Below are 25,393 nucleotides of genomic sequence, written 5' to 3'. Positions count from 1 at the left end.
AAAATGAGTATCAAGCACAATTGGATGCTTCTTCACATGAGATAGAGGCTAGTAGCTCTTCACTTGGTTTGGCAAGCCAGCTGAAGACAAGGGACAAGGATATTGTCGCGGCTTTATCTCATCATGATAGGATGCATGGATTGATTGAGAATCACATTTGGATGACTCAACTACAGGAGAGACAAAAAGGAGTCACAACAGGTTCTTCTTGTGACAACTTACAGCAGATCAAGGAAGGTATGGAGGCAATGAAGGTAAGTTACATACACCTACTTTCAGATCGCGATCATCTCATTAATCTTGCAGGGATCTATTTAGATGCATTGAAGAAGAAGGAGGACGAGGTTGACCAGCTTTCTCATGAGTTGGAGGATATTCGGAATTCCTTGGTGTGTATTCAGTTGGCTCTCCAGGATTCTGAGAGACATGTGGACGAGCTTTGTCTTGAGGTGAGCTCAGTTCGGGAGTTAGGGCATATAGCAAGGACTCAGTTTTCTTTTACAGTCAGGTCACATGATGATTTCTCAGAGATGACAGAGTTTACAGGAGAGTCCCAGGATTTGAGTATTACAGATGATAGCTATTCTGAGGTTACTCCTTTGGACAGTGTACCAGGGATAGAGTATAGGAGTTCGACCAATCGGCACAATCATGTGTCTAGTCAGCTGAGAGTTGGCAAGCGAGACATTGCTATTGCATGCGAACATTTTGATGTTGCTCGCCAGTTGTTAGCAGTTTATGGATGGGGTTCTCCTACTAGTGATGAGCAGGGAGGCAGTTATCTTTCCTTGACAGAGATCCACTCTTTATGGGAGGCTATTCGGATTCTGAGACAGAATTATATGCAATTGGTAGCCAACAGAGATTATCTTATGGAGTGGGGGAGTACAGCATATGAAGCATTATTGGCCAAGGAAGATGAGGTGAGTGAGCTTACTCAGCAGCTCGAGGTGACTTCTGAGATTCTTGAGAGTACACAGTTGGCTTTCGAGGAGTCACAATTTCATTTGGCTAAAGTGACCGTGGAGTTAGAGCGACTACAGTCTTTACCAGATTTTGTACAGTCACAAGCTGTGGTGTCAGGTGATCCGAGGATGTCCATGGTCGAGATTGTCAAAGACAGTGGAGATGGGAATGCATCCATCCTTGATACTAACATTGGCATATCGGGTTCGTTCCCACTAGAGTCAAGATCAGTTGAGTTGGGTGCTGCAGCAGATTGTTGTGGTATGCCTGACATGGTGGTGGCCTCTAGTACTCATGGCACGAAGACTAGAGATTTTGTATCAAAGATCATGTGTCATATTGGTGAGCCGGCAGTTGGCATGGTTCCTGCTAGTAATTCTACTCCCTTGGTGATGTCTTCGGAGGTAGTAGTCAGTTCCAACATGGTTAATGATCGATTGCAGTCTGAGCCACTGACTAAGATTGGCGCATTCTATCAGCATTACACTGTGAGGTATGCTCATCAATTTACTTTTGATGACCATGTTGATGAGATGATGATACAGAGATGTACTTTGGTTCCTAGTGCTTGTCATCAGTTATGGGACGGATTGACGCCTCGGGATGAGAGTTGTGATGGGCATGACATGGCGATAGGTTCTGCGGTTGACAGCTTGATAATACATGACTTAGAGCAAGAGTTTGGGAGTGATGCTTCAGTAGTTGTTATTGATTCTACGCCTTTGGCTATGACATCTCCTGACTTAACTGGTGATCAGTTACAATGGGTTGTATCACTTGTTCATGGTGAGTTGTTGACTAAGGTGGGTTCTTTTTATCAGCATTATACTACAGGGTATGTACATCAGTTAGCATTTGATCCTTGTGTTGAGGAGTTGATGGCAGGCAAATTTGGTTTGGGTTCCATTTCTTGCTGTTTATCTTGTGATGTCTTTTCACCATCAATGGTGCATGGGAGTTATGGTTATGAGACAGTGGTCGATGATCTGCAGAGTTGTGTTAACTGTAGGAGTTGTGCAGTGTGTGGATTCTCCATACTTGGTGCAGTTTCATTCAGGAGCGTTCACCATTGTTGCAGAGTTGGATTATACATTCCGTATAGGCCAGTGGGATGCGTTGATGGTATTTACTGTGTTGGCAGCTTGATTTGTCCACTTTACTTGGGTTCTGATGTTCTAAGAGTTTGTGTCTCGTGGGTTTCTGACTGTGGCAGTTGTGATTTTGGAGTTTGGTTGAGCTGTAATTGTCAATTTGATTATGGATTCCTCTTGGTTAATTTTCAGAGGTTGTTGCAGGAGCCTATGTTGACTGACAGCAGTATAGTTCATGACTACATTTGGGATCCAGGTGGATTGATTGGGTTGTTGTTCGACCATTGCTTGGGGACAAGCAATTTTGGGAAGGGTGGACTGTAATGTCCCCTTTTTAGCATTCATAGCATGATGTTGTCGTTAGCCTATTTCCCCACGGTCCCGTAGGCTAACCAGGACATTAAAGGGACTTAGAGGCCATTTGGTCGAGATAGTTTCAGTTGCAGGTCTTTCTGAGGGGTTTTAAGGCAACTTTGGGCATACTTACTATTTATAGTAAGTCATCTTGGATATGGTCGAACATCCAGGGGTAGCGATATGTCGATGGTAATTGTTCAAAATCGGCAAGAAGACTTGTTTATCATTGATAAGATTTGTTATGCATTGATAAAGCTATTTTATAAAGTTCAATTTAAATATTTGACTTTATTAATGCATAGACTATAGTTTGTGGGAAATATTTAAATTAAAAGAGTCCCCTTTATTTTATAACACTTTGGAGACATAAGTTACATAAAAGGGAGTGATGTTTTATCCCACATTGAGAAAACGAAGGATGGAGCCCTTGTGAGAATACTATAAAAGAAATGGAAGAGCTTCTTTTAAGCAGGCTTGGAAATATCAAAGAAATTGGAAAATTTTCTAGAGATTATGTCTCAATAGTTTGAAGGACGAAATCCCTTCAAGCTGGAAATCTTGACGCCATTGAAAGATATGGTCTTGAGATTCAATAGGGTAGCAGTCTGAAAAAGAAGATACGAAAAAGCAGTCGAAAAAGCGGAACCGAAAAAGTCGGCCGAAAACGCAGTCCAAAAAAGCGGAACCGAAAAAAACAGGTCGAAAAAGCAGTCTGAAAAAGCAGTTCGAAAAAGCAAATCGGAAAAGCAAGCAGAAGGGGCAGCATTGAAGAAAATTATTACAGCCATCTACAACCAGGTTCCTTTATTAGTATTGTTTTTTTAGGGTGTTTTAAGCTTTCAGCTGTAAGTGTGCATTATACCAGCATTATCATTTTGTAATCCATGTAAATGCCAAAGTCTTGGCCATATTTCATGAGCATTGTATTTTTCATTGCAATTAAGAAGATAGTAGTTGCTGGTGTCATTTAAGCAATTTAATATCATTATTTATCAGCTAGTCAGTTTGCATACCAACTATTTGTAAAAATGCCAGTTGGTTGTAGGTGTTCATTTCTCATGCTTAGATCATATATATGCACTAAATATTGTCAAAATTAGTAGCACACTCATGTTAGGTCATTGTGTAGTCCATTGTAGTCTTCTAGCACAAGATTCTCATTGATGCAAATTGAAGAAAAAGTCATTTGAAGCTAGCTGAAATACTGTATCAGTCATACGTCCCTTGCATGTGAATTGTTTGATGAAATTCCTTGAGCTTTCATCAGCGTTTTTTTTGAGGGCAGATTTGAGCAGGGTTATTACAGATAGTGAAGCCACTTGGGTTGCAGAAGGAGATTTCAAGAAGCGCATTGACCTTTCTCTTATTCCCTCTTAAAGTCCTAGAAGGGCTTTTCAACTCATTGGGGGAGAATTGTGTGGGAGCACCGAAAATAGGATAGGTCATTAGGAAGCAATAAGAGTCTTGATAAGACCTAGTAGGAATAAGGAGTCATGCATGGGAAGCACTAATGTAATGCATGATAACCAATTAGGTGTAATGTTGCATTTATTGTCAATTAGGGGCAAAAGTACAAAAAGTTGATTTAGAGGGCTAAATAAGCACAGAAGGGTAGGTAGACATGGAAATGGTCTAAAAATGGCCTAAATACCCATGGATGATTTGGAGTCATAAGGTATAGTCCTACCACGTCCAAAATGTAAAAAAGAAAAAATTGTCAATTTTGCAAAAATTGCATATTTGACAATTTTGCAAAAAGTGCAATTTTTCTTGTCAAAGTTGCAAAGTTGGTTAAAGGATACTAGGAGCTTACCAAAGAGTAAAAGTTGGTTCAGTTAGTTGTCAAATGAGTATGTAAAGCCCTCCAAGTCATTTTTGTACAGTTGAGAGTTTTGGCATTGTACAGATGCATATAGTAGTTCAGCAAATCCATGACAGTTTGGAAGAAAGATTGAGTTTTTGATTGGCATGAGATTGGACTAGTGCTTTTGTTTTGATCTCTAGTTTCTGCATTGTAATTACTTGTTTCCTGTTTTGGTTAGGAGTGTGTAGCAATCTTTTTGTGTTTACAATAAATGTTTTGCTAAACTGTCTGCTTGCTGGCTAGTACTGGGCAGACTTGGCAAAATGGTGTCTACCACATTCCCCACAATTGAAACTTCATAAAACCTTGAAGAATGCTAGTAGACACCCTATACACTATGCATTAGGAAGGATGGAGCTAGGAGTGAAGGGCCAAGCCAATTCCTTCGAAGCCCTAGGCTAGATAGTGTTGTGCTCGGCTAGAAATTGAGCCTAGGAGAGAAGTTTTCTTGCAAGGGTGAAGTGATTTGAATAGAATGGGCGTTATGGAAGGTTAGAGGACAAAGTAAAGGTGCTATGGTTGCAGGGAGAGACTCTGAAAGTTTCTAGGAAGAGAGGAAGAGCGAATTTTCTCTTGACCGGTTTTAACTGCTGATAAACCCTAGCAAACCCTTAAAAATAGGGTTAGGGCATTTGGTAGAACTTGGAAACCTGAAACCTCAGGAATCTCAAAGGCCTTTGAAAAGGGTATTACAATTTGGAGTTTGTTTGGAGCCTTCTTGAGGAAAGTTTTGCACAAATCCCAATTTAGTCCATTAGGAGGGTTAATTGAGGGCTACTATGCCTAATAGGACATTTTTATGAGTTTGAGGAGATTGTATGGAAACCAAATGAATGGATTGTTGGAAATGGATAGGAAGAAGTCTAATACACCCTAGGAAGAGCCTCCATTCCTTGCAAGATCAAGTCATCCATTAGGGAGGCCTAGAATGATGTACAAGTTAATGAGCAAGCCTGAATAGATAGGTTAGCCAAAGGGAAAAGTTGTCCCTAGTTGATTAGGGTTATCTTGTGTAAGTAGGGGATATCTAGGTTTGTTTATCCACTATCTACAATTCCCTAGACTACTCCTATCACTTGTGCATGAGAATAACTTCCCTCTCTACTAGGAGTTTCTTAGTATAAATGTTCACCTATAATGATATAGACAAATTGGTAGTAAATGGAATATAGTCTTTAAAAAAAGTATAAACTTATGTCTCCCGAGCGATTTATAGGGTGGATGCCACAAATGTTGTTTCTGTTCAGCTAGGTGTTTAATGTGGTAGTTCAAGCATGACAACATTACTCATAAGCATGAACTCGAGGTAACACATACATCTCACCTGGGTATGAAAAAGAATAAGGTTACTTAATTTTGTGTAATAAAAATTGAAGGCAAAATTTTTTATTGTTTACCATGTTCAGATAGTTTTAAAAGGTCCCCCAAAAAAGAACGTTTTTCAACTAAAAAATACTTGATAAAGGTTTTAAATTAAAACACCAATCCATAATATAAAGATGCAGCTAGTTGTTTTGGTACACCCATCAATATGTGGAAGAGAACTTAGAACACATGGATGGAGTTGCACATGGCACTAAGACAGCACATGAGAAGGATTCACGATATCAATGACACCTAATTAAAAAGAATTCCTCATACACGAGAATAACTTCCCTCTATACTTGGAGTTTCTTGATATCAAAGTTTACCTCTAATGATACAGACGAATTGGTAGTAAATGAAGGATAGTTTTACCAAAAAAAATATATAAACTTACTTCTCCAGAGCAATTTATAGGGTGGATGCCACAAATATTGTTTCTGTTCAGCTAGGTGTTTGATGTGATAGTTACCATGACAACATTACTCATACGCATGAATTCGAGGTGCCACATATATATGTCCTAGGTTTGCAAAAATTATTATGGCTACTTAATTTTGTGTAATAAAATTGTAGGGAAAAAAAAGAGAAATTATTTGCAAATATTCAGATAGTTTCAAGAACTCCCCAAAAAAGAACAATTTTTAACTAAAAATACTTGATTATCGTTTTGAATTAAAAGACCAATCCGAATATTGCACCTACTTATTTTGCAATACCCATCAATATGAGAAGGAGACCTTAAAATGCATGAGTGGAGTCATACATTGAACTTGAACAGCACATGAAAAGGATTCATCATATCAATGACACCTTCTTAAAAAGAACTCTTTGTACACAAGAATAACTTCCCTCTATACTTGGATTTTCTTGATATAAACATTTAACTCTTAACAATACCGATTACATAAGAAGTATAATTTATTTCTCCCTAGTGATTTATAGGGTGAGTGCCACAAATATCGTTTATGTTCAGCTCGGTGTTGGATCTGATGGTTCAAGCATGACAGCATTACGCATAAGCATGAACTTGAGGTACCACATATATCTGACCTAGGTTTGTAAAAATTATTAAGGATACTTAATTTTCTGTAACAAAAACTTAAGAAAAAAAATGAAATGTTGTTTGCAGTGTTCAAATATATAAACATACAATAATAAGCCTAAAACTCTAAACATTAAACCCAAAAAACAATTCTCAGGTTATTTTAGGGAGCTTAGATTTGAAGATCACACTATAGCAGTAGTGGAAGGAAAAGTTCAAGAGATATCATATTCAAATGATAAAAAACTCAGCTTACAAGTTCCAAGAGAAATCACATGTGGCCATTGTTCAGCTTGGACAAAAAAAGTTCAGCTTGCCATGAACAGAAATCAAAGGGTGTTTGCACCCAGTCAGATAACTGATCACACACGGCTCCTCTTCTTCATGGTCATAAGAGTCATCTTTGAGTTGTAGTTTTCCTCCTGGTTGGAATCCCAATGGGTATGGGGCATACAAGGGCTACCCTAAAGCCCTTTCAGCTCCAATACTTTTACAAGCAAAAGGCCTTCTTAATCACAGCTCAAGGAAATCATAGGACAGTTTAGAACCCTATTAGCTTCGCATGGTTTTCAAGCAATCTCACAGAAGAACAATTTTGCAAGTGGACAAGCAAATATTGCAAAAATACATGAAACAAAGATGCAGATGAACTAATACAAAAAAACTGAGCATGGTTCGAGGGGTTAATGTGATGGAAAATGTGATGAAGCCAAGCACGAGAATTTTCAAAGGTTGCATGTGTTTTGATACCAATGTCGAACCAGGAAATGGATTGCAAAGTAAATGGCGAAGATGGACCCAAATTCTATTGTAATATTATCCTAATGAGATGCAAAGCAAATATTAATCAACAATGTATGGCCATTGAGTTCATCTTTGTGACAATGTTCAAATTCTACAAGAAACATTTATTTTGTAAAATATTAATTTCTATCTGGTGAATATCTATTTCACCTGTGCTTCACTATTCAAGATCGAATGCAAATTTTGGTATAAGGTGTTCATTACCTCGAAATGAGATTTCCTTTCTTTGGTGATTTCTCACATGGAGGAAAATATGCAACTTGGTCTATGAGATTCATGATTATTTTTGAGCTACACATCCAGCAAAAAAAAAAAAATTGAAGACATTGCAGATCATTGCACTCCTTCCTCAAGTTGTGTCTCCTCCTCTTTGAAGTTCTATGGACACATTAGAGACTATCATTGGTATTTCACTCTATGACCTTGTCCCTGATAATGAACGTTTGTTTCTTTCATGATATGGATATCTCTTACTTATCAAAGGGATTGGATAACACAAATTTGTGCTATAGGATCACCGTTTGTCATTTTTGGAGCACTATGTCTTAAGAGGATCATCATTCTTATGGATAATTCTCTTATCCAAGTCTGCTAGTGTGTTCTAAAGTTCTCCAAGAAGATTTCAAATTCAGTGGCATGAGATACATAGATCAAGGTTGATTAAGTGTAGTGTTTCAGTATTGCCAACTTTGTGGAGATTATTCCTAGTCATCATTTCAAGTTCCTTATGCAATCAAGCTTCAATAGTGCCTTTTTGTGTGGTCATGGATAAAACTCAAGTTTTTTATGGTATCATTTTTCATCATCCATGTCCAGATTTCATTTGTTTGGTCATTCTGTGTAGTTATTGAAAAATTGAAAAACTGAAAAAAAAAAAGCAATAAAAGATCCAACAATGAAAACCTTCAGACGTTGTTGGCTAGTTATTATCTAAAAACCGGTTTCTGGCGGATGTTAACTGCAAAGTAAATTCTTAGTGATGAAAACTGTTTTTACAGCACCATTAAGCAGTGAATGATTGAAAACTCGCTTCCCAGCGGTCACTTGTTGTTATCAAAATTTATTCAAAAAAAAATGAAAAAAAAAATGCAATAATTGGTGTTCTTGATTTTTCTGCTAATCATTCTTTTTAGCAACACTCGTTGGCTTCAGTGGTTCTTTCGTTCTTGACACCTCCTGTTGCTCACTCTTGCAACTCTGCTCCTATTCAGCGTGATTCTCAAATCTTTGATCACCCATAGTATGTGTTGCCTATTCAGTTGAGGTGTTTTAGTGAACAATGCTACCTCATGTATGGTCTACAATGCTTCACTTTCTTATGGTGGTCCCCCAAGTTTCCCTCTTTGTCCTAGTTTTATGGTTCCTTCTAGTGGTGTGCTCTTTAATGATTTAAATGAGATGGCGGTATTTTGTGGTGTTGCAGTTTTGGATGCCTCTCTTTGTTCCATGTTGTTGATTCATCCATTTTGGAGTTGGTTATTGAGTTTCTCTGTATTTCAGCCTTGGTCTCTCTGCACATGCATGTTGGTAAAACAATCAATTTCGTTTTAGATTATTTTATCTCTTAACTTTATTCATATTGCTAACTATATTGATCACTATGCAACACCCCTCCCTATCCTTTCCTAGTTTCCCGTGGACGGTCAACGTTTAAGTTGGGGGGAGGTATGCCATCCTATTATCTTCCATCCATCACCCTTAATAATTCCATCACAATATCCATTATATCCATCATACAACAGCCTTTTTTTTGTATCTCATCTCTCCTATTTTGCCCATTTAAACTCCTCTTGTACAATTGAGATAAATTTCTCCTATATGCAACCTTTTGAACCATGATGCTATAAAAAAATAAAAAGAAAAGAAAAAATAAAAATGAAAAGAGAAACAACTTATGAAAAGTTGAAAGAGATATCCCTATTGAAGAAAAAAATAACAAAGCTTGTCAAGGGATTTGTGTTTATATATGAGTTATCATGGTTCAAGGCACAGACAAAGCCAAAATCTATAAACCTAAAGTGCTTCCAATTAAAACTAAAGACCTCATGATCATAAGGATTGCACGAGAACGTGCAATATGCTAAGTTGAGGGGAATGATGAGAGCCATTTAAAACCTATTTAATGCCATATTTTAATCCATTTTATGCACTTTCCTACTTACTTTCCTATTCCATTTCCATCCCATTTTGACACATTTTACTATTTTACGTTGCATATGGTTTAAAATATATAATTAGTATTTAATGAGGTTTTGGGATTAAAATATGGAAAATGCATTATTGATTTCTTTTACTAACTATTATAATTACAACATGTTGATTTATGAGTGTAGATGTTCCTGTCGCCTATTTTACAAGCTCTCCATGTTGCACTCTGGACAAAGAACTAATGTATGTGGTTGATAACTAGAAGATCATTTCTATTTACCACATTATCTTGGTGCTACAGCTAATTTATTAGTGTGACAGCAAAATCATCTATGTAGCTGCATTTATCAGCTTATTTACTATTACAAGATGATTTTACCGTCTTAGTTTATGGGTAAGAAAATTGTAAAGTATTATTACCGTGAGATTCAAGGGAGCTGTTACTTCCAAAGTTTTATAACTCCTTTTATATCTAAATAAAAGGGTGTTGTCGGTAAATGTATAATGTAGCCGATGGGTAGAATAGTATCCGAACGAGCGCATGACACTTGAGTCACCCCTTCGGAAAGGTATATATACACGTCCGAGATGGACTTTGGAATCATGGATTGATCATTGTAGTCATTGTAATCGGATTGTAATCTGCAAGTGCATACATGAATAAAGTACTTGTTCTGAATTGAATCGTGTTATACATGTGTTGAACTTCTTACCCTATGCGGAAAACATTTGGCACCGTTGCCAGACGTACCTGGAACGAACGAAAGATTTGAAGATTAATGCCAAATTTTCCAAACAAAGATCGAAATAAGGTGAAAGATAAGAATGAACTAAGTACAGCAAAAGAAATTTTAATTTTAACACAACAAGCAGAGCGCCAACAGAGACTTCAGCAAATTGCCGAGGGGCACCGAAGGGGTGCAGAGGCACAGACGGAGGGAGTGCACTCACCTAGTAGACTGAGGAGTGTCGAGGAATTGCTGGAAGAAACTCGACAACGCTTGAATTTGGTGGAGGAAACAAGGGAAGAATTCCTTAACCTATATACACCGAGGGGAGAGTGTTTGAACGGAAGGGAAGCAACTCGCACGGCTCGGAGTGCCAAGGGAGCACGAGCATGGAGTAATCTATTCATTCCTGATACACCGAACGAACGGATACAGGCAGAGAATAGAACGTCACTTGAAGACTTTTCACCAGACAATGCAGTTGTTGGAAACAAGACTGTTATCCAAAACAGCGCGGGAGCACAGAACAGCGTGGGAGCTCAGAACAGCGCGGGTACACAAGTACCTCAGAATCAAAGGCAAGTAACAATAGCTGGCCCTAAAGAAAAATTACCCAAGTTTCACAATTATGGTTCAGCAAACCCTATCAGACATTGTAAAACATGTGAAACCATATGGACGGCAAATCGTGTGATGGATGAGAATGATTGGGTAAGACAATTTCCAGTGACCCTACGGGGTGTGGCGATAGATTGGTTTTCTGACACTAGTCCTCAGAAACTTAATACATGGGAGAATGTTAAAAAAGAATTTATAGCAGAATTCAGATTACTCCGAGATGATAATGAAATAGTGGCAGAAATCTACAGCACCAAAAAAGGAAAGAATGAGACAGTCTGAACCTATGCCAGGCGACTAAAAGAATTGATCGGAAAGATGGAGAGTCAACTAGCAGATGGGTTGAAAAAACGGTGGTTCGTGGAGGGGCTACGGTCGGCTCTTAAAAAGAAAATGAAGATTGTACCACCGGCATCGTACACCGATGCGTATACTCGTGCTATGGATTTGGAAAGCGAACAAAAGACGAGTAAGAAGAAGAAACATAAGTCCTTTGATTCGGATGTTCATCCTCGGAGAGTAGTAGTAGTGATGAGGAATCGAACAAGAAGGTGAAAGCGCTACAAAAAGACATGCTGCGGATGATGAAAGAATTCAAAAATTTGAAAAAGAATCCAGATATAGTGAAAGGAGAATTGTGGTGTACAGATTGCAAGGAGGAGAGCCATACGAAGGGTTCATGCCCAAAGAAGCAGTTTTGTGACATCTGCCAAGAGGCGGGGCATTCCCTGAAAGAGTGCCCGTTTAACTTGAAAACAAAAGGACACCAGCAGGTGTTACTAACCCAGGAAGCGTCGAGCAATAGCAACAACGCGGGCAATGATGCAACTTCAAGTGGATATCGAAATAATAATAGACGCGGAAGGGGTGGAAACAATAACAATAACAATGGAGGCCCGAGTAGAATACAATATGATGCGAGTGGACGGCCGATGATACAGTGTCGGGCATGTAATCTTTGGGGTCACTTCGCGAGGGACTGTACTATGAAGGAGACTTCGCAACTACTGTGCAGATGGTGTGGTCCAAGGGACCATGAAGATTCAAAATGTCCAAAACAAAGCGTAAATTTATTAAGTATTGAAACAAGTAATGAGAACATGTTGGCGATCACGTGGGAGCAGGCGAGGAAGGCAAAATATCCGAATGCGGAAGAAGAAAAGGAGAGGTTACAGAAAGCCCAAGCAGAGGTAGAGAAGTAGATGATAGCGAAGAAGTCACAAGTAAAAGACACTACTATAACTCTAAAAAGAAACTTGGCGAAACAAAGCATGGTGAAACAGATAATGCAAATGGAAGTGCTAGTCAAATTAAATGATCTTCTCACCACGCCACAGCTACGTACAGCTATTATAAATATGACACCATCCCCGAGAATGATGGAGGAATCAAAGGATAGTAAGGAAACAGCCACGGCAGCAACAACAGATCCGATGTTACTAGCACTGACGACAGGTAGACATCCAACAGTGGTGGAGATGGGTATTCTGGGTACGGTGCTAACGGATACAATAGTAGATGGAGGATCGGGAGTGAATGTGATGCCGGAAGATATCTGGAAAAAACTTGGAAAACTAACACTATGGCCACCCACCTTTCAATTACTTACAGCAAATCAACATGGGATAAAACCCTTGGGCAATCTGATGGCACAACCGGTAACAATGGGGACACAACCATTTTTATTGGATTTCGTGGTCATTCCATTAAAGAGAAGAGGGTACGACGCCATCCTAGGATGGGGGTGGCTGGTGCAAGCTAAGGTAAAGCATAATTGGAAAAGGAATACCCTGTTAATGGAGAAAGGAGGTAGGAGATTTATAATTGATTTGCATATGCAGGTGGTAGGAGAAGAAGCAGCGTCGTCGGACTCAAAACGCGACGGTGAGACTGATGACAAAGGGAAAAAAAGGATGGAACCATATGAAGAAGGGGTGTTGAGATTAGAAGGAGGGTCAACTGATGATGACCTAGATTCCGTAAATGGACTACTACACTAGCAAATGGAAGATTATGAGGTTTTTCTGAGTTGCAATGTCTTGAGTGTTGAGGAAGAAAAGGCAGGCAATGAGTTTCCGAAGGAGTCTAGTGAACTGAAGGAAGGAGAAGTGCAGGTGGATGAAACACCGGCCCATACGTTCAGTAAAGATAAACTAATGAAGTATGAAGAGCCAACAGTGAAAACAATAAACTTAGGTGATGAGGAAAATCCGAAGAACATTCTTGTAGGAGATGATTGGAACCCAGTATTGAAGGTGGCAGCTTGGACGTACAAGGACTTAAAAGGAGTGCCACCAGAGCTATGTGTCCACTGTATACCATTAATCGAAGGTGCGGTACCCATACGGAAGCAGCCATACCGAAGGAATAAGAACTATGCAGCATGGGCCGTGGAAGTTGCTCAAAACAAGTGGAAGGTATGGCGTTAGAAGCGTTTAAAACTAAACAACTTTCAACCCGGTCAATTGGTACTGAAGTATAATGGACGAAATGAAATGAGGCCTGGAAAATTTAAAGTTAAATGGGTTGGACCATACAAGATACGGGAAGTTGGATATAACAGAGCAATTAAATTGTGGACACTAGACGGAAAAGAAATACCAGATGCCGTAAATGCATCAAAGTTGAAAATATACAGGGAAAGGAAGGATCCTCCGCGGCAAATAATTGAACGAAGAAAAAATGTCTGTAAATAGTTTATATATGTATAATATTAAAGTCGAATATAGTTTAAAATATCAAGTGATAAACTGTAAAAGTATGAAGTGATAAAATAATGAAACATGAAGAATAAAACGTATTGGAATTTTGAATATTAAATGGGGGAAACAAAAGCCTGTAGCACGACCGTAGAAGACATCATCAAAAGAAAAGGTATGAAGAAAAACAGAGCAAAATAGCAAAATAATAATAAAGGGAGAAAACAATAATAAAGTGAGTTTACAAAGAATGGAAAAGGAGTCTTTGATGACCGTACGGCATTCCTTTATCACCGTACGGACTCAAGGCTTAGACTATAATAAAGACCATACGGCTAATTGGATGACTTGAAAAATACTGGAGGAGAACCGTACAGCCTTGAAGGGAATTGGGAAGTAGTTTGCATGACCGTACGGCCTTATTGGATGACCGTACAACCCCAAAAGAACTTGTGCTGAAAATCAAATAGAGTTTTACATGACCGTACGACCCTTAGATGACCGTACGGCCTTGAGGCTTTGGTGTTGCTAGTGACCGTACGGTGATAAAACAATTGAAGGAGAGATTCTACAGGGTTCATTCATCAATGTCAAGACATCAAACACCATTCATCTGAGCTGGTATGGGGGTTTATGCTTATGTTTCAGTATATTTCCTCTGAATCTTGCGAAACCTTGTATTCGAGGAAGATTTCTTTTTAGAGAAGCACCAAGCACAGACTCATTACCATCGGTTGGAGAAAGAAAGGAAGTAATTGCACAGAGGTCTTATACTTATTTCAGAACACATCAGGAGTTGGACTTCTACACCTACAAACGGATGGAAAAGGATGGAAATACAAAAGATGGACGTCATAAGGGTTGATTGAAGCATTGTCAGGAACATAACAAGAACTAGAAAGATTAAGAGCCGTAACATTAGAGGAGCTAACCGTACTTCATCAAATCAAAAAAAAAAGTTGTAGCGTACGGCAGAAAGTAGGACCGTATGGCTAGAGGGAGGAACACACCATAAGGATTGAAGACCATACAGATTGAGGACCGTACGGTGGGTGAAAAGACGAATTGAGGAAGAGGGTGAATAAGACCATACGGATTGAGGGCAAGGTGAAGGTGAATAAGACCGTATGGTCTCAAGCTGAACGCCATCATACAGAGTGGTGCCAAAATAAATCCGCAAGGAAAAGAAGGTATTCATCTAAGATCATTCCCTCTATCATTTAGTACTCAGAATATCCAGTAACAAAGGGACAACAAAATATCGATTTGAAAAAGAGAAATGTAGTGAACAGAAGTATTAGAGCCGTACGAAGGGTATCAGGAAAGGAAGAGGAATTGTTGTAGCCAATTCACAAAGCAGGTCTGCAGGAAAGAGGAAGTGGAAGAGCTAAAAAAAAAAAACGACAGATTGAAACAATTCGGAATGAGTAATGCATGATGCCAAAGGGAAGGGTAGACATAAGCAATTGCCAGAAAGAGTGTGGAATTGAAAGAAAATGACAGAAATAGTGTGTTCCATACAGTTTTGTGTGGGTTTCGGAGTGCTAATTTGGTCTTGGCGGCGAGGGGTGCTACCGCTTGACCCCACCCTGTATTGCGACAGGGAGCGCACCTAGGGCGCTGCCCCAGGACCCCACGGGGGCGCTGCCCCTTGACCCCGCTAGGGGCGTTGCCCCCTAGACCCCCAGTCGTTGCAAATTATCAGTCGTGGGAAGTATGACCAGTTGATGAGACCTGGAGCTACAACGGTAGGCATGAATGTTTGTGTGTCAGAGGTGGCACTCGGAGTAGGTGTTTGGGCGTGAGGCTGGCTTGGTGGATGCATAGAGAGCTCGAGAAGAGTTGATCATCCAATTGAAGGCAGTACGGCGACACTTGGCTCAGTGTACCCAGGGGTTGGAAACAGAGAAAGCGGCATGGGTGGCTATCAAGGTTAGCTAAGGAGACAGTATTGTGTTAGCAGAGGCTACAGATGCAACGTCGTTTGGAGACCAGTTGGGTGCAAGCACAAGATGAATGTGAAAGTGATGTGACAGAAACAAATCTATCTTGTTGTAGTTAGTCAGTTAATGTATTTTGTTGTTAATTTGTTTCAGATATTTTGTAATTGTCGTCCGGAGACGACCTTTCTTTTGGGGGGGGGATGATGTTGTCGGTAAATGTATAGTGTAGCCGATGGGTAGAGTAGTATCCGAACGAGCGCGTGACACTTGAGTCACCCCGTCGGAAAGGTATATGTAAACGTCTGAGATGGACTTTGGAATCATGGATTGATCATTATAGTCATTGTAATCGGATTGTACTCTGCAAGTGCATACATGAATAAAGTACCTGTTATGAATTGAATCATGTTATACATGTGTTGAACTTCTTACCCTGTGCGGAAAACAAGGGGGGGAGTCTGTTTTGTTGTATAATGCAAAATGTGCAAACTGTTTCATGCCTAAATCTCCTCCTTTATACAAAACAGCAAAACCACCATATATCTCAGTTTTATATTAGTGGTTTCAGTCTGCACAGGTTACTAGTTTGTTGGCCTCTAGCCAAACATAGAACATCTATTATTGTATGCAGTTTTTACGTGCTTCCTATATAAGCAATGTAACATGAATATGTAGAGACAATTATGTATCATTTCAATGGAAATAAAAATTATTGGTTATGCTATCAATCCAGTGTTCCATATTATTTGTCTCCCCACCTAACGAACTGAGGAGGAGGCCCACTTCTTGGAACCTCTGGTGTATTTCCTATAATTCATTATTTCATTATGGTGTGTTTGGAGTTTTCATAGCATAATGTTTCATTTTGATTAATAGTTGGATTTGCACTATCATTATTATTGAACGATATGATTACTAATGCTTTATCTTATTTCTCATTCATTCAGTAACACAAATTTCCATTGTTAATTTCTCATTTTTGATTATTCAAATATTTTATTAATAGTTCTTGTCATATTTGGATTATTAAATTAGATTTGCATTTAGAAAATTTGTGTATTAGATTAACTATTCATGTGTGATGTTCTTTTATTGATTAGAGATTAGTTTTCTTTGGATTTGTGAATTTGATTTCTAGAATTATTTCAGTTGGTATTGTTATTGCTGCTTGAAAGATATTTTCATTTTTGATGTTTTTATTGTTGAAATTATTTTAGTAGGCTTCGATTGAGCTCTTGTCGCAGTTTTATTTCAGTTTTCCATAAGTTCACTTTTGAGTGTTTTAGCAACATCCATAATTGCTCAAATCACAACTATCATCCCTTGATGGCATATTGCTCGGACACCTTTCACAAGCTTATGCTCTCGGATTGACATGTATAGACCAAACTGTATTTCATCATAAATTGCTAATTCATTCATATTATTTGCTCCAGTGTTGGCCTATCACCGATCACTAACAGTGTTTCAGGGTAACCCATGTGGACGAAAGACTTCTCCGAAAAATAGATCGGCTACCTGCGCAGCCTAAAAATTTGAGGGGATGGTGAAGAAATGTGCATACTTCGTCAGTCTATCGACTACCACAAAGATACAATCCTTTCTGTTCACCTTGGGAAGTCTAGTAAATAAGTCCATCAAGATACTTTCCCACTTTTGTTCTGGTATAGGCAAAGGTTGTTATAACCCGGCGGGTAGAGCATGTTAGGATTTGTTTTGCTAGCAAACTGCACACTCTCTTACATACTGCAATATGTCACCCTTAAGACCTTTCCATGTAAACCTCTCCCTGAGTTGTCTGTAAGTTTTGAGGAAACTTGGGTGTTCCGCCAAGGGTGAATGGTGTACCTCCTTCAAAATTTTCTCCTTCAGTTTGGATTCAAGCACTAAGTATATCTCATTCTTATAGTAAATGATGTCATTCACCACTTTGTACCAATCATCTTGGGTATTGTCATCCATTAGCTCACAGGCAAATGTGTTTTTGGAATATTCTATCAACAAATGTGCTTTCTAGTCAGCTGAAATCTGAGTCAGTAAGTAGATGGCGGGTTTCCTGGACAAAGCATCTGCAACCACATTGTTCTTTTGTTTTACATATTCAATGTCAAAATCAAAAGCCTGAACCTTGCTTACCCCTTTTTTTTGCCTCTCATTCAAGTTCCATATAAAATATCTCAAATTGTTATGATCAGTACGGACGACAAACTCAGCACCCACCTAATACTGTCAGAACTTGGTTAGTGCATGAATGATGGCCAACATCTCTTTGTCATAAATGGAATATAGATGCTCTTCTTGTGTAAATTTCTGACTCGTAGGCTATGGGGTGTTAATCTTGCATTAGTACGGCAACAATGTCTTCTCCGGATGCATCAAACTCCAGAATGAATGGTCGAGTGAAGTCAAGTAAGGTAGTACTAGACAAGTGCTCATTACTTCTTTCAACTTATCAAAAGTGTATTGCACATTTTCATTCTACTAGAAGGAACCCTTCTTTGTCAGATCTATCAATGGCACGCTGAGCTGAGAGAATCCTTTTAGAAACCTCTGATAATATCTGCACACTCCAAAAAACCCTCGCAATTCAGAGAGCAATTTTGGGGGAGGCCAATCAAGGATAGCCTGAATCTTCTCCTAATGAACCTGTACTCCATATTTACTAACAATATGCCCTAGGTACAATATTTATGTCATACCAAATTCACACTTGGATCACTTGGCGAACAAAGACAGATCCTTCATGATCCTTACGACTTCATCTAGATGCTTCACGTGCTCTTCCCATGTCTTGCCATAAATAAGGATATCATCAAAGAACAAAAGTAAGTACTTATGTAATTGTTTGTTGAAGATACAATTCATGCGTGATTGGAACATAGCAGGTGCATTCATTAATCCGAACAACATGACTAGGAACATATAATGCCCATAGTGACAATGAAAAGCCGTCTTCTCCACGTCTTCTTCCCTCGTGCAGATCCGATGGTATCCGAAACGAAGATCTATTTTTGAAAAATAATCCACAACATGTAATCCATCCAACAATTCATCGACCCTAGAAATAGGATATCTATTTTTATCGTCTTTTTGTTCAACGTACGATAGTCCACACAGATGCGCATCGTCCTGTCCTTTTTAGCCAATACTACTGATGATGAAAAAGGGCTAGAACTGAGAAGGATCCATCCTTTCTCAAGATGTTCCTGAATCGTCTTTTCAATCTCATCTTTGAATTTCTTGGGATGGCATTAGGGTGTGGTTATGACTGGCTTAGCGCCCGTTTTCAACTCAATAGTATGCTCAAACCCACAATGGAGAGGTATGCCAGGAGGAATGTCCATAAAAACTTTATCATGACCACTTAAGATATTCTGAAGATCGTCATCCTGGTGAGGTGTCCGTTATCCTTTTATGAGTTTTGCCGAAACAAAACAGTGTGCAGCCCAAGCCATGGTATCATGCCAAAAAAATGCCTCCATCCAATGTGTTGAAACTTCCTTCGATCCCTCATTGGCCATTCTACAGAGAACACCCTTCTTCCCATCGACAACAAAAGTGAAATCCATTCGTTTGAAGCTCTGAGTGTATTCATCAAGTGTCTCCATCCACTGTATGCCCAGAATAACCTCCATATCATCTAGGTCCACCATGAAAAAATCCTCTATCACCATGTGGTTAGCCATGGTGATACTTAGTTGGGGTACAAGGTGTGTACAGGGCAGAAGGGTCCCTCCAACGACCTTGACCTGGAAGCCTACATGCATCTCAGTAGGTAGACCTCTTCGTTTCACCAAAGATGAGTTTATGAAGTTTAGAGTGGCTCCGCTATCGAGCATCACCATGATCCTTTGTCCTTGAAGGGTTCCCCGTACAAGAAACACCATGCACCTCGAGCTCTCGGCTAAGGCAATGGTTCCTCCATGTCATACCAATGTTGCAATTCTATCCGAGGGAGTTACATGGATGCAACAGTTCGCTTCACATCTTCTCGGACTCTATATGTATGCATTCTTCCTTTTGATCGAGACATGGTTGTACAAAATATATTTGTATATGGTAACAAATCAATAAATATAATACTATTGTGCTCTATTTACTTTTTGTCTTAAGTACTTTACTTCCGGTATGCAATTAATCTCTGTTACCCCACGACGGTAAACATCCAGTTGAAAGATGATGCAGGAGCATCTTGCATGAAAAAATTTATTTATTTTAAAAAAAAAAAAATGGAGAGAAAGTGACGAAAATTAGAGAAAAAAATAAATAAATAAAAAGGGAAAAAGGAGAAAAAGAAAAAAAGGAGGAATTTCTATTTTCGAGGTGCATAGGTGGCATAAAATAGAAAAGTAAAAAAAAAATGGCTGTCATTCCATTTATCGAGGTGTGTTGGTGGAATTCTAGAAAGTTATGGATATTGTAGAAAGTTGTGGATATTGTAGAAGGCTGTGGAAGTTGTAGAAGGCTGTGGATATTGTGTAAGTGAAATTCTAGAAGGTTGTGGATAAGTCATGCATTGGGTGGTAAGTGCCTATTTAAGCAAGGCATATGAGCATTTCTAATCAAGCTCGAGAAATAGAAGCTTTGGAAGATGAAAGCTTCAAGGTGTGAAAGTTGTGGAAGGTGAAGCTTGGAAAGGTGAAAGCTTTGGAAGGAAAAGCTTCAAGGTGTGAAAGAGAAGGAGGAAGTGAAGAGTGAGTTTTCCCGAGTCTGTGGACAGAACGCCAAATGTGAGGCAATTTACACTTGAATCTTGGATAAAGTTGGAGAAGAGCTAGTGATTGCGGTTTAGAAACAAGGAGGTTGCTTGGTGGCTTGCGAGCACAAATTGAGATCTCGAAGGGTTCTACTAGAGTGTGGATCTGGACTAGCTTGGGTTGGATTGGATATCGAAGGATCTTGCAAAAATGTTATTGTAATTGCTATAAGGATTTTCAAGTATAATAAAAAAAATTGGGAAGCATTTTATCTCTCTTGTCTCCATATTGTTGCATTCTTGGTTATGAGTTGGTAGGATGGTGTGCCCCTCCATCAAGTCGTATCAGAGCGTACCTTCATCAAAAGATTTCCTAGTGGAGGATGACACGTTGAAAAATAAGCAGAGTCTAAAGAAAATTAATTTGCGATTGCTTGAGGGTCAAATTCTGCAAAGGGAAAACTGTCATGTCCCCTCTTTAAGAAGATCTTTCTTACTTGCTATTAGCTCTTTTGGTCCCCCGAGAGCTAGTTAGTCACAGAAGGGGGGCCATTCAATGGGGCACACTAGTGCGCCAGCTTGTATTAAGACCAATCTTATATTGTCAATTTGGGCGCCCACTTTGGGAACACTAACTCTTGGCTTCTTTAGTGATTAGAGTAGCATATTTAATTAAGCATGTTGTATGTTCATCTTCATCATTGCAATATATATTTTCTTATGATTACAATCCATATTTTAGAATTTAAATTGGAGAGTTTTGGAGGTGACAGATCCTCCCTAATTTGCTGGTTTCTCCAATTAGACGAAGTCACTGCATGACCTGATTGGACTAATCAAAAAATTGTCTTTTGCAACTCAAGCATCCCCAGTGCTCTTGAGAAAATCGACTTCACTGTAGATCATACATACTTCATTGAGTTTGACATCTAAGAAACATTTCAAATACATCAATCATACTCGTATCCACTGCACAATGACAATCATAAGTTCTGGCTCTCAGATACACTTCAGCAATCTTGCAACCAAATCGATACTAGCTGGAAACTTCAATATCATCCTACTACGATTGACATTCTACGTAGCTAAGCTATCAACACCCAAAGATTAGATTCGTCAACATGATAGATTGAAGCAATTGTGCATCACATCAGTGAGAACATGGTTCAAAGTCCTTGCACCAAACATCAATTGTCTGGGGCATATGATCAATCACAGCTGCAAGAGAATATCTTGGCATACAGTTTGATATTTCAGTCATTGAAGCACACAATTCACTGCTTGCATATCGCAATCCCAGTCACAAAGGAAACATTGTATCACAGTTGCAAGAGTTACATTGCATATATATATCAACATTACAATTACAGAGTCTGCAATTGCACGCAGATTCGAACATAGTTCAAAGGCTTCGAACCAGACATCAATTGGCTGGGGAAACTAATCAATCACAGCTGCAAGAGAACATCTTGGCATACAGTTTGATATTTCAGTCATTGAAGCACACAATTCACTGCTTACATATCGCTATCCCAGTCACAAAGGAAACATTGTATCACAGTTGCAAGAGTTACATTGCATATATATCTATCGACATTACAATTACAGAGTCTGCAATTGCACGCAGATTCAAACATAGTTCAAAGTCTTTGCACCAGAGATCAATTGTCTGGGGCATATGATCAATCACAGCTGTAAGAGAATATCTTGGCATACAGTTTGATATTTCAGTCATTGAAGCACACAATTCACTGCTTACATATCGCAATCCCAGTCACAAAGGAAACATTGTATCACAGTTGCAAGAGTTACATTGCATATATATATAGACATTACAATTACAGAGTCTGTAATTGCACGCAGATTCCCATCACCTCATATCCAACAGTTCACAGGCCTTTGACAAAGCCAAAATCTGTTGAGATCTCAATTGCAACTTAAGCACACAGTATTCTGAGAACTATGTAGCATCTGCATATCGGCCCATCCAAACATTGCCACTAATAGCCCCGCATTCAATATCTTCACATTCATACACTGCTTAGTTCCTGATCACCATTATTCTATAATGCTCGATCTCACCTATTGCACTTTGAGAACAGTCTTTCACTCTCTGTACTTGGATATTGAATATCAGAAGTGGCGAATTGCTTTGCATCCACACATTCTAAGACAGATACCAATCATTGGAAGAGTAATTGTTTATCATAACTGCATTTTGAAATAAATCGATTTCTGGTTCTTAGCTTGCAATTTGTGTCATTTCTGTTTTTTTGTCCTTTCCAGCACTTGGAACATTTCACAAGACAATTCATGTAGACAGGATTGTTCTAACAGCTACATCGAACTACTTCTAATTGTCATCATACCTAGCAAGAAAGATGCATCCCTCCATTGCACTTGTAGAAAGTGCATCCTTAAGCAGATGGATATTGATTGTAAAAGAGTGCAGCTTGGGCAGTATTCGAAAGGGGCTGATCTCATGTAATGACAATGACTGCAACCTCAGTGTATCAGAGCTCAGAGCTCCCTTTGATCCAAAGATCAACAAAGCCTTCCTTCTGTGCTTTCCAATTCGGAAAGCATTATTTAGAGACCCGGGTGCAATCATTTTGCAATAATTGCTTGAAAGATTTTCTCACTGATTGTAGTAAGCTTTCAATTTTGTATACAATTTGGTGCAATATTGTGTTTGAACTTTGTTTAGAATTTTGTGTATTCCATTGCAAAGTTTTGTTAAGGGATGTTTCATATTGAATTTTGCAAAAACTAGGATACAGTAAATGATAGCAAATCAGGAGTCTTTAATACAAATGATTGAATATTAAGAAATTAAGAATCCATTAAGAATTTGGACACTGTTACACATTTCAATGTCAAATGATTATTACCTGTCTTCATCTCATTCCTTATGTTAAGACAAAATATTAACAATAGAATTTGAAACTTCGGAATTTTGATTTGGTTGGGATCTTATTAGTTACATGATGAAGTTTTTCCTTTGTAGCGAGAATATAACTTACAACATTAATTACTCTACACAGAAGAGGTTTGCTATGGCTTGTTCATCATACATTTGCAAAGTGAAATACATATCTGAAAAGTAGTCAACAGATGGAAACCATGTTATGCAAGGTTGATTAAGCAACAAACCAATAAGTAATTAACAAAGTTGTGGAAAAAGATAATAAATTCAGAAAATAGTGTTTTGAGTCTCTTTATTGGCATTAATTTAGAACTTACTAACACTCTCTTCCAGAAAACATATTTCTCCACAAAAGAAAGTTCATTGTTAATGAAATAAAATATTAAAAACTGGTTTATAAATTCAGTAAGCCAGAAGAATATGAATTCTAATTTTATGTACCAACAATCATTGACTTTTCACAAACAAACAACAAACCCATTAAGCATCACACGGGAAATACAAGATTGTACAAAAGCATAACACTTACCAGGATCAAGAGGAAAGAAAAGACCATATGGTTTTAAATATTCATTCAACTCCATCCATCCAATGCCTGGCTCTACTACCACATCCATATCTTCTACATGCAATTCTTTGACATTCTGAATGATATATAAAGATCAAGATCATTATATTATTGAACTATTGATTAAAATCGTATATGAAGAATATAAAAATGCAAACATCTATCACGTAATTCATATCTTGCCGTTGAAATACGATCCCAATTCATCCAAACCCTTAAGAAAATATGCAAGTCGTGGGATATATTGATTAGTCATGCAAATTTGATTTAAAATGGTGACAAACTGATAAGAAAAACCATACAACTGACCACTGCTGTACACCTAAATCACTTGAAGATAAGAAACAATGTGAAACACTTAGTATGAAATTAAAACTCAAGTAAAGAGTCATAACCAAGTTTACCTTTTTGTGAGCTGAGGATAGTCTCCACTTATGTAGTTACTGAAACTTTTCATCAAAAACTTCATCATATGAAAAATGACACACAATCTTCGCTAATGCTTCCAAATGGCAACTATCCATCATATGACCTCACCAAAAATTCCATATGGACACATGACAAATGTTGCATGTGATGAACCAGACTTGGATCTTGTAAATTGTTTTACTTTTCATAAAGTTTCAATGTATTTAGTGTGATAATTTTGAATGGTTTTATTTATTGATCATTAAAGGCATAAGTTATCCAATGTTTGGTACAACATTCAAAACAATGTGACATTGAATATCATTTTCCAGACTTCATACAACATTTAACAGAATAATAATTATATTCAAATTTTGACAGCAAAATAGAAAGCGTAGCAGCCCCGACTGTGAAAATTTTAAAATAATGGCTTCACTGCTCCAGCGCCCTTCAAGAATTGACATATATTACTAGCTTTCACTTCAACTTCAACCACTATCATTCCTTGTGGCAGTCCAAAATAATGACCAAATGAGAAGGCTACCAGTCCAATACAAATTAGAAGGCTACAACCTTACATAAATAAAGAGACAACAATCTCAACCAAATCAGACATACATCTGTCTGAGACACAAACAAATAATGTCAGAATGAACCTTGTGATTCTGCTTCCTCATTCCTCAGGTTCATATGCAGCTCTACAACTCTCACTTCTCCTATGCATCAAAAGATGTAGCAAGCTCTTTTGATAGAATTTCTTTTGGGTGCCGGTTGTATCTCAATTATACCACCATCTCTTTTCTCAGCACACATCAACAGAATGATCTCTTGTAATTGTATATGTTTGTGCATCATTTACAAGTAAGTTAGTGTTTCCCTTAGAGCAATATTTTCAAATCATATCAGGCTTCAACTAATTTTAACTGCCATAACAATACATGCTAAATCATACTACATTTCTTCCACCACTTCACAGTTGCTATAATGTCCCAATTATGGAGCCAGAGAATTAATAAGGTAAACATAAAAAACAAAAAAGCTAAAGTAAAATTCAATTACAATTAATTAATTATTGGGGCCACTTTAAGTCATAACTTAGCATCTACCTAGGCGAATGTCATGAATCAAAGGAAGTTTAAATTAAAAATATGATATTATTAAAATGTCAAC

The 25,393-nt window shown here is 38.3% G+C and overlaps 1 protein-coding gene across 1 annotated transcript in view; it reads right to left on the bottom strand.

Annotated features, from left to right (window-relative positions):
• Window positions 1-25,393, bottom strand: part of LOC149552665 (FAD-linked oxidases family protein) — a 288,354-nt gene that overhangs the window by 224,857 nt on the left and 38,104 nt on the right. Inside the window, exon 6 of the mRNA XM_089788230.1 lies at window positions 23,777-23,891. Within this exon, the coding sequence (XP_089644356.1) occupies window positions 23,777-23,891 (115 nt within the window). The remainder of the gene's footprint in view (window positions 1-23,776; window positions 23,892-25,393) is intronic.

The sequence above is a fragment of the Cupressus sempervirens genome, chromosome 6, assembly GCF_028749045.1.
Source record: "Cupressus sempervirens isolate cs-2001-9-10 chromosome 6, ASM2874904v1, whole genome shotgun sequence".
Classification (NCBI taxonomy): domain Eukaryota; kingdom Viridiplantae; phylum Streptophyta; class Pinopsida; order Cupressales; family Cupressaceae; genus Cupressus; species Cupressus sempervirens.
The sequence above is the reverse complement of the archived record's forward strand: the minus strand, read 5'-3'. Positions and strand labels throughout refer to the sequence as shown.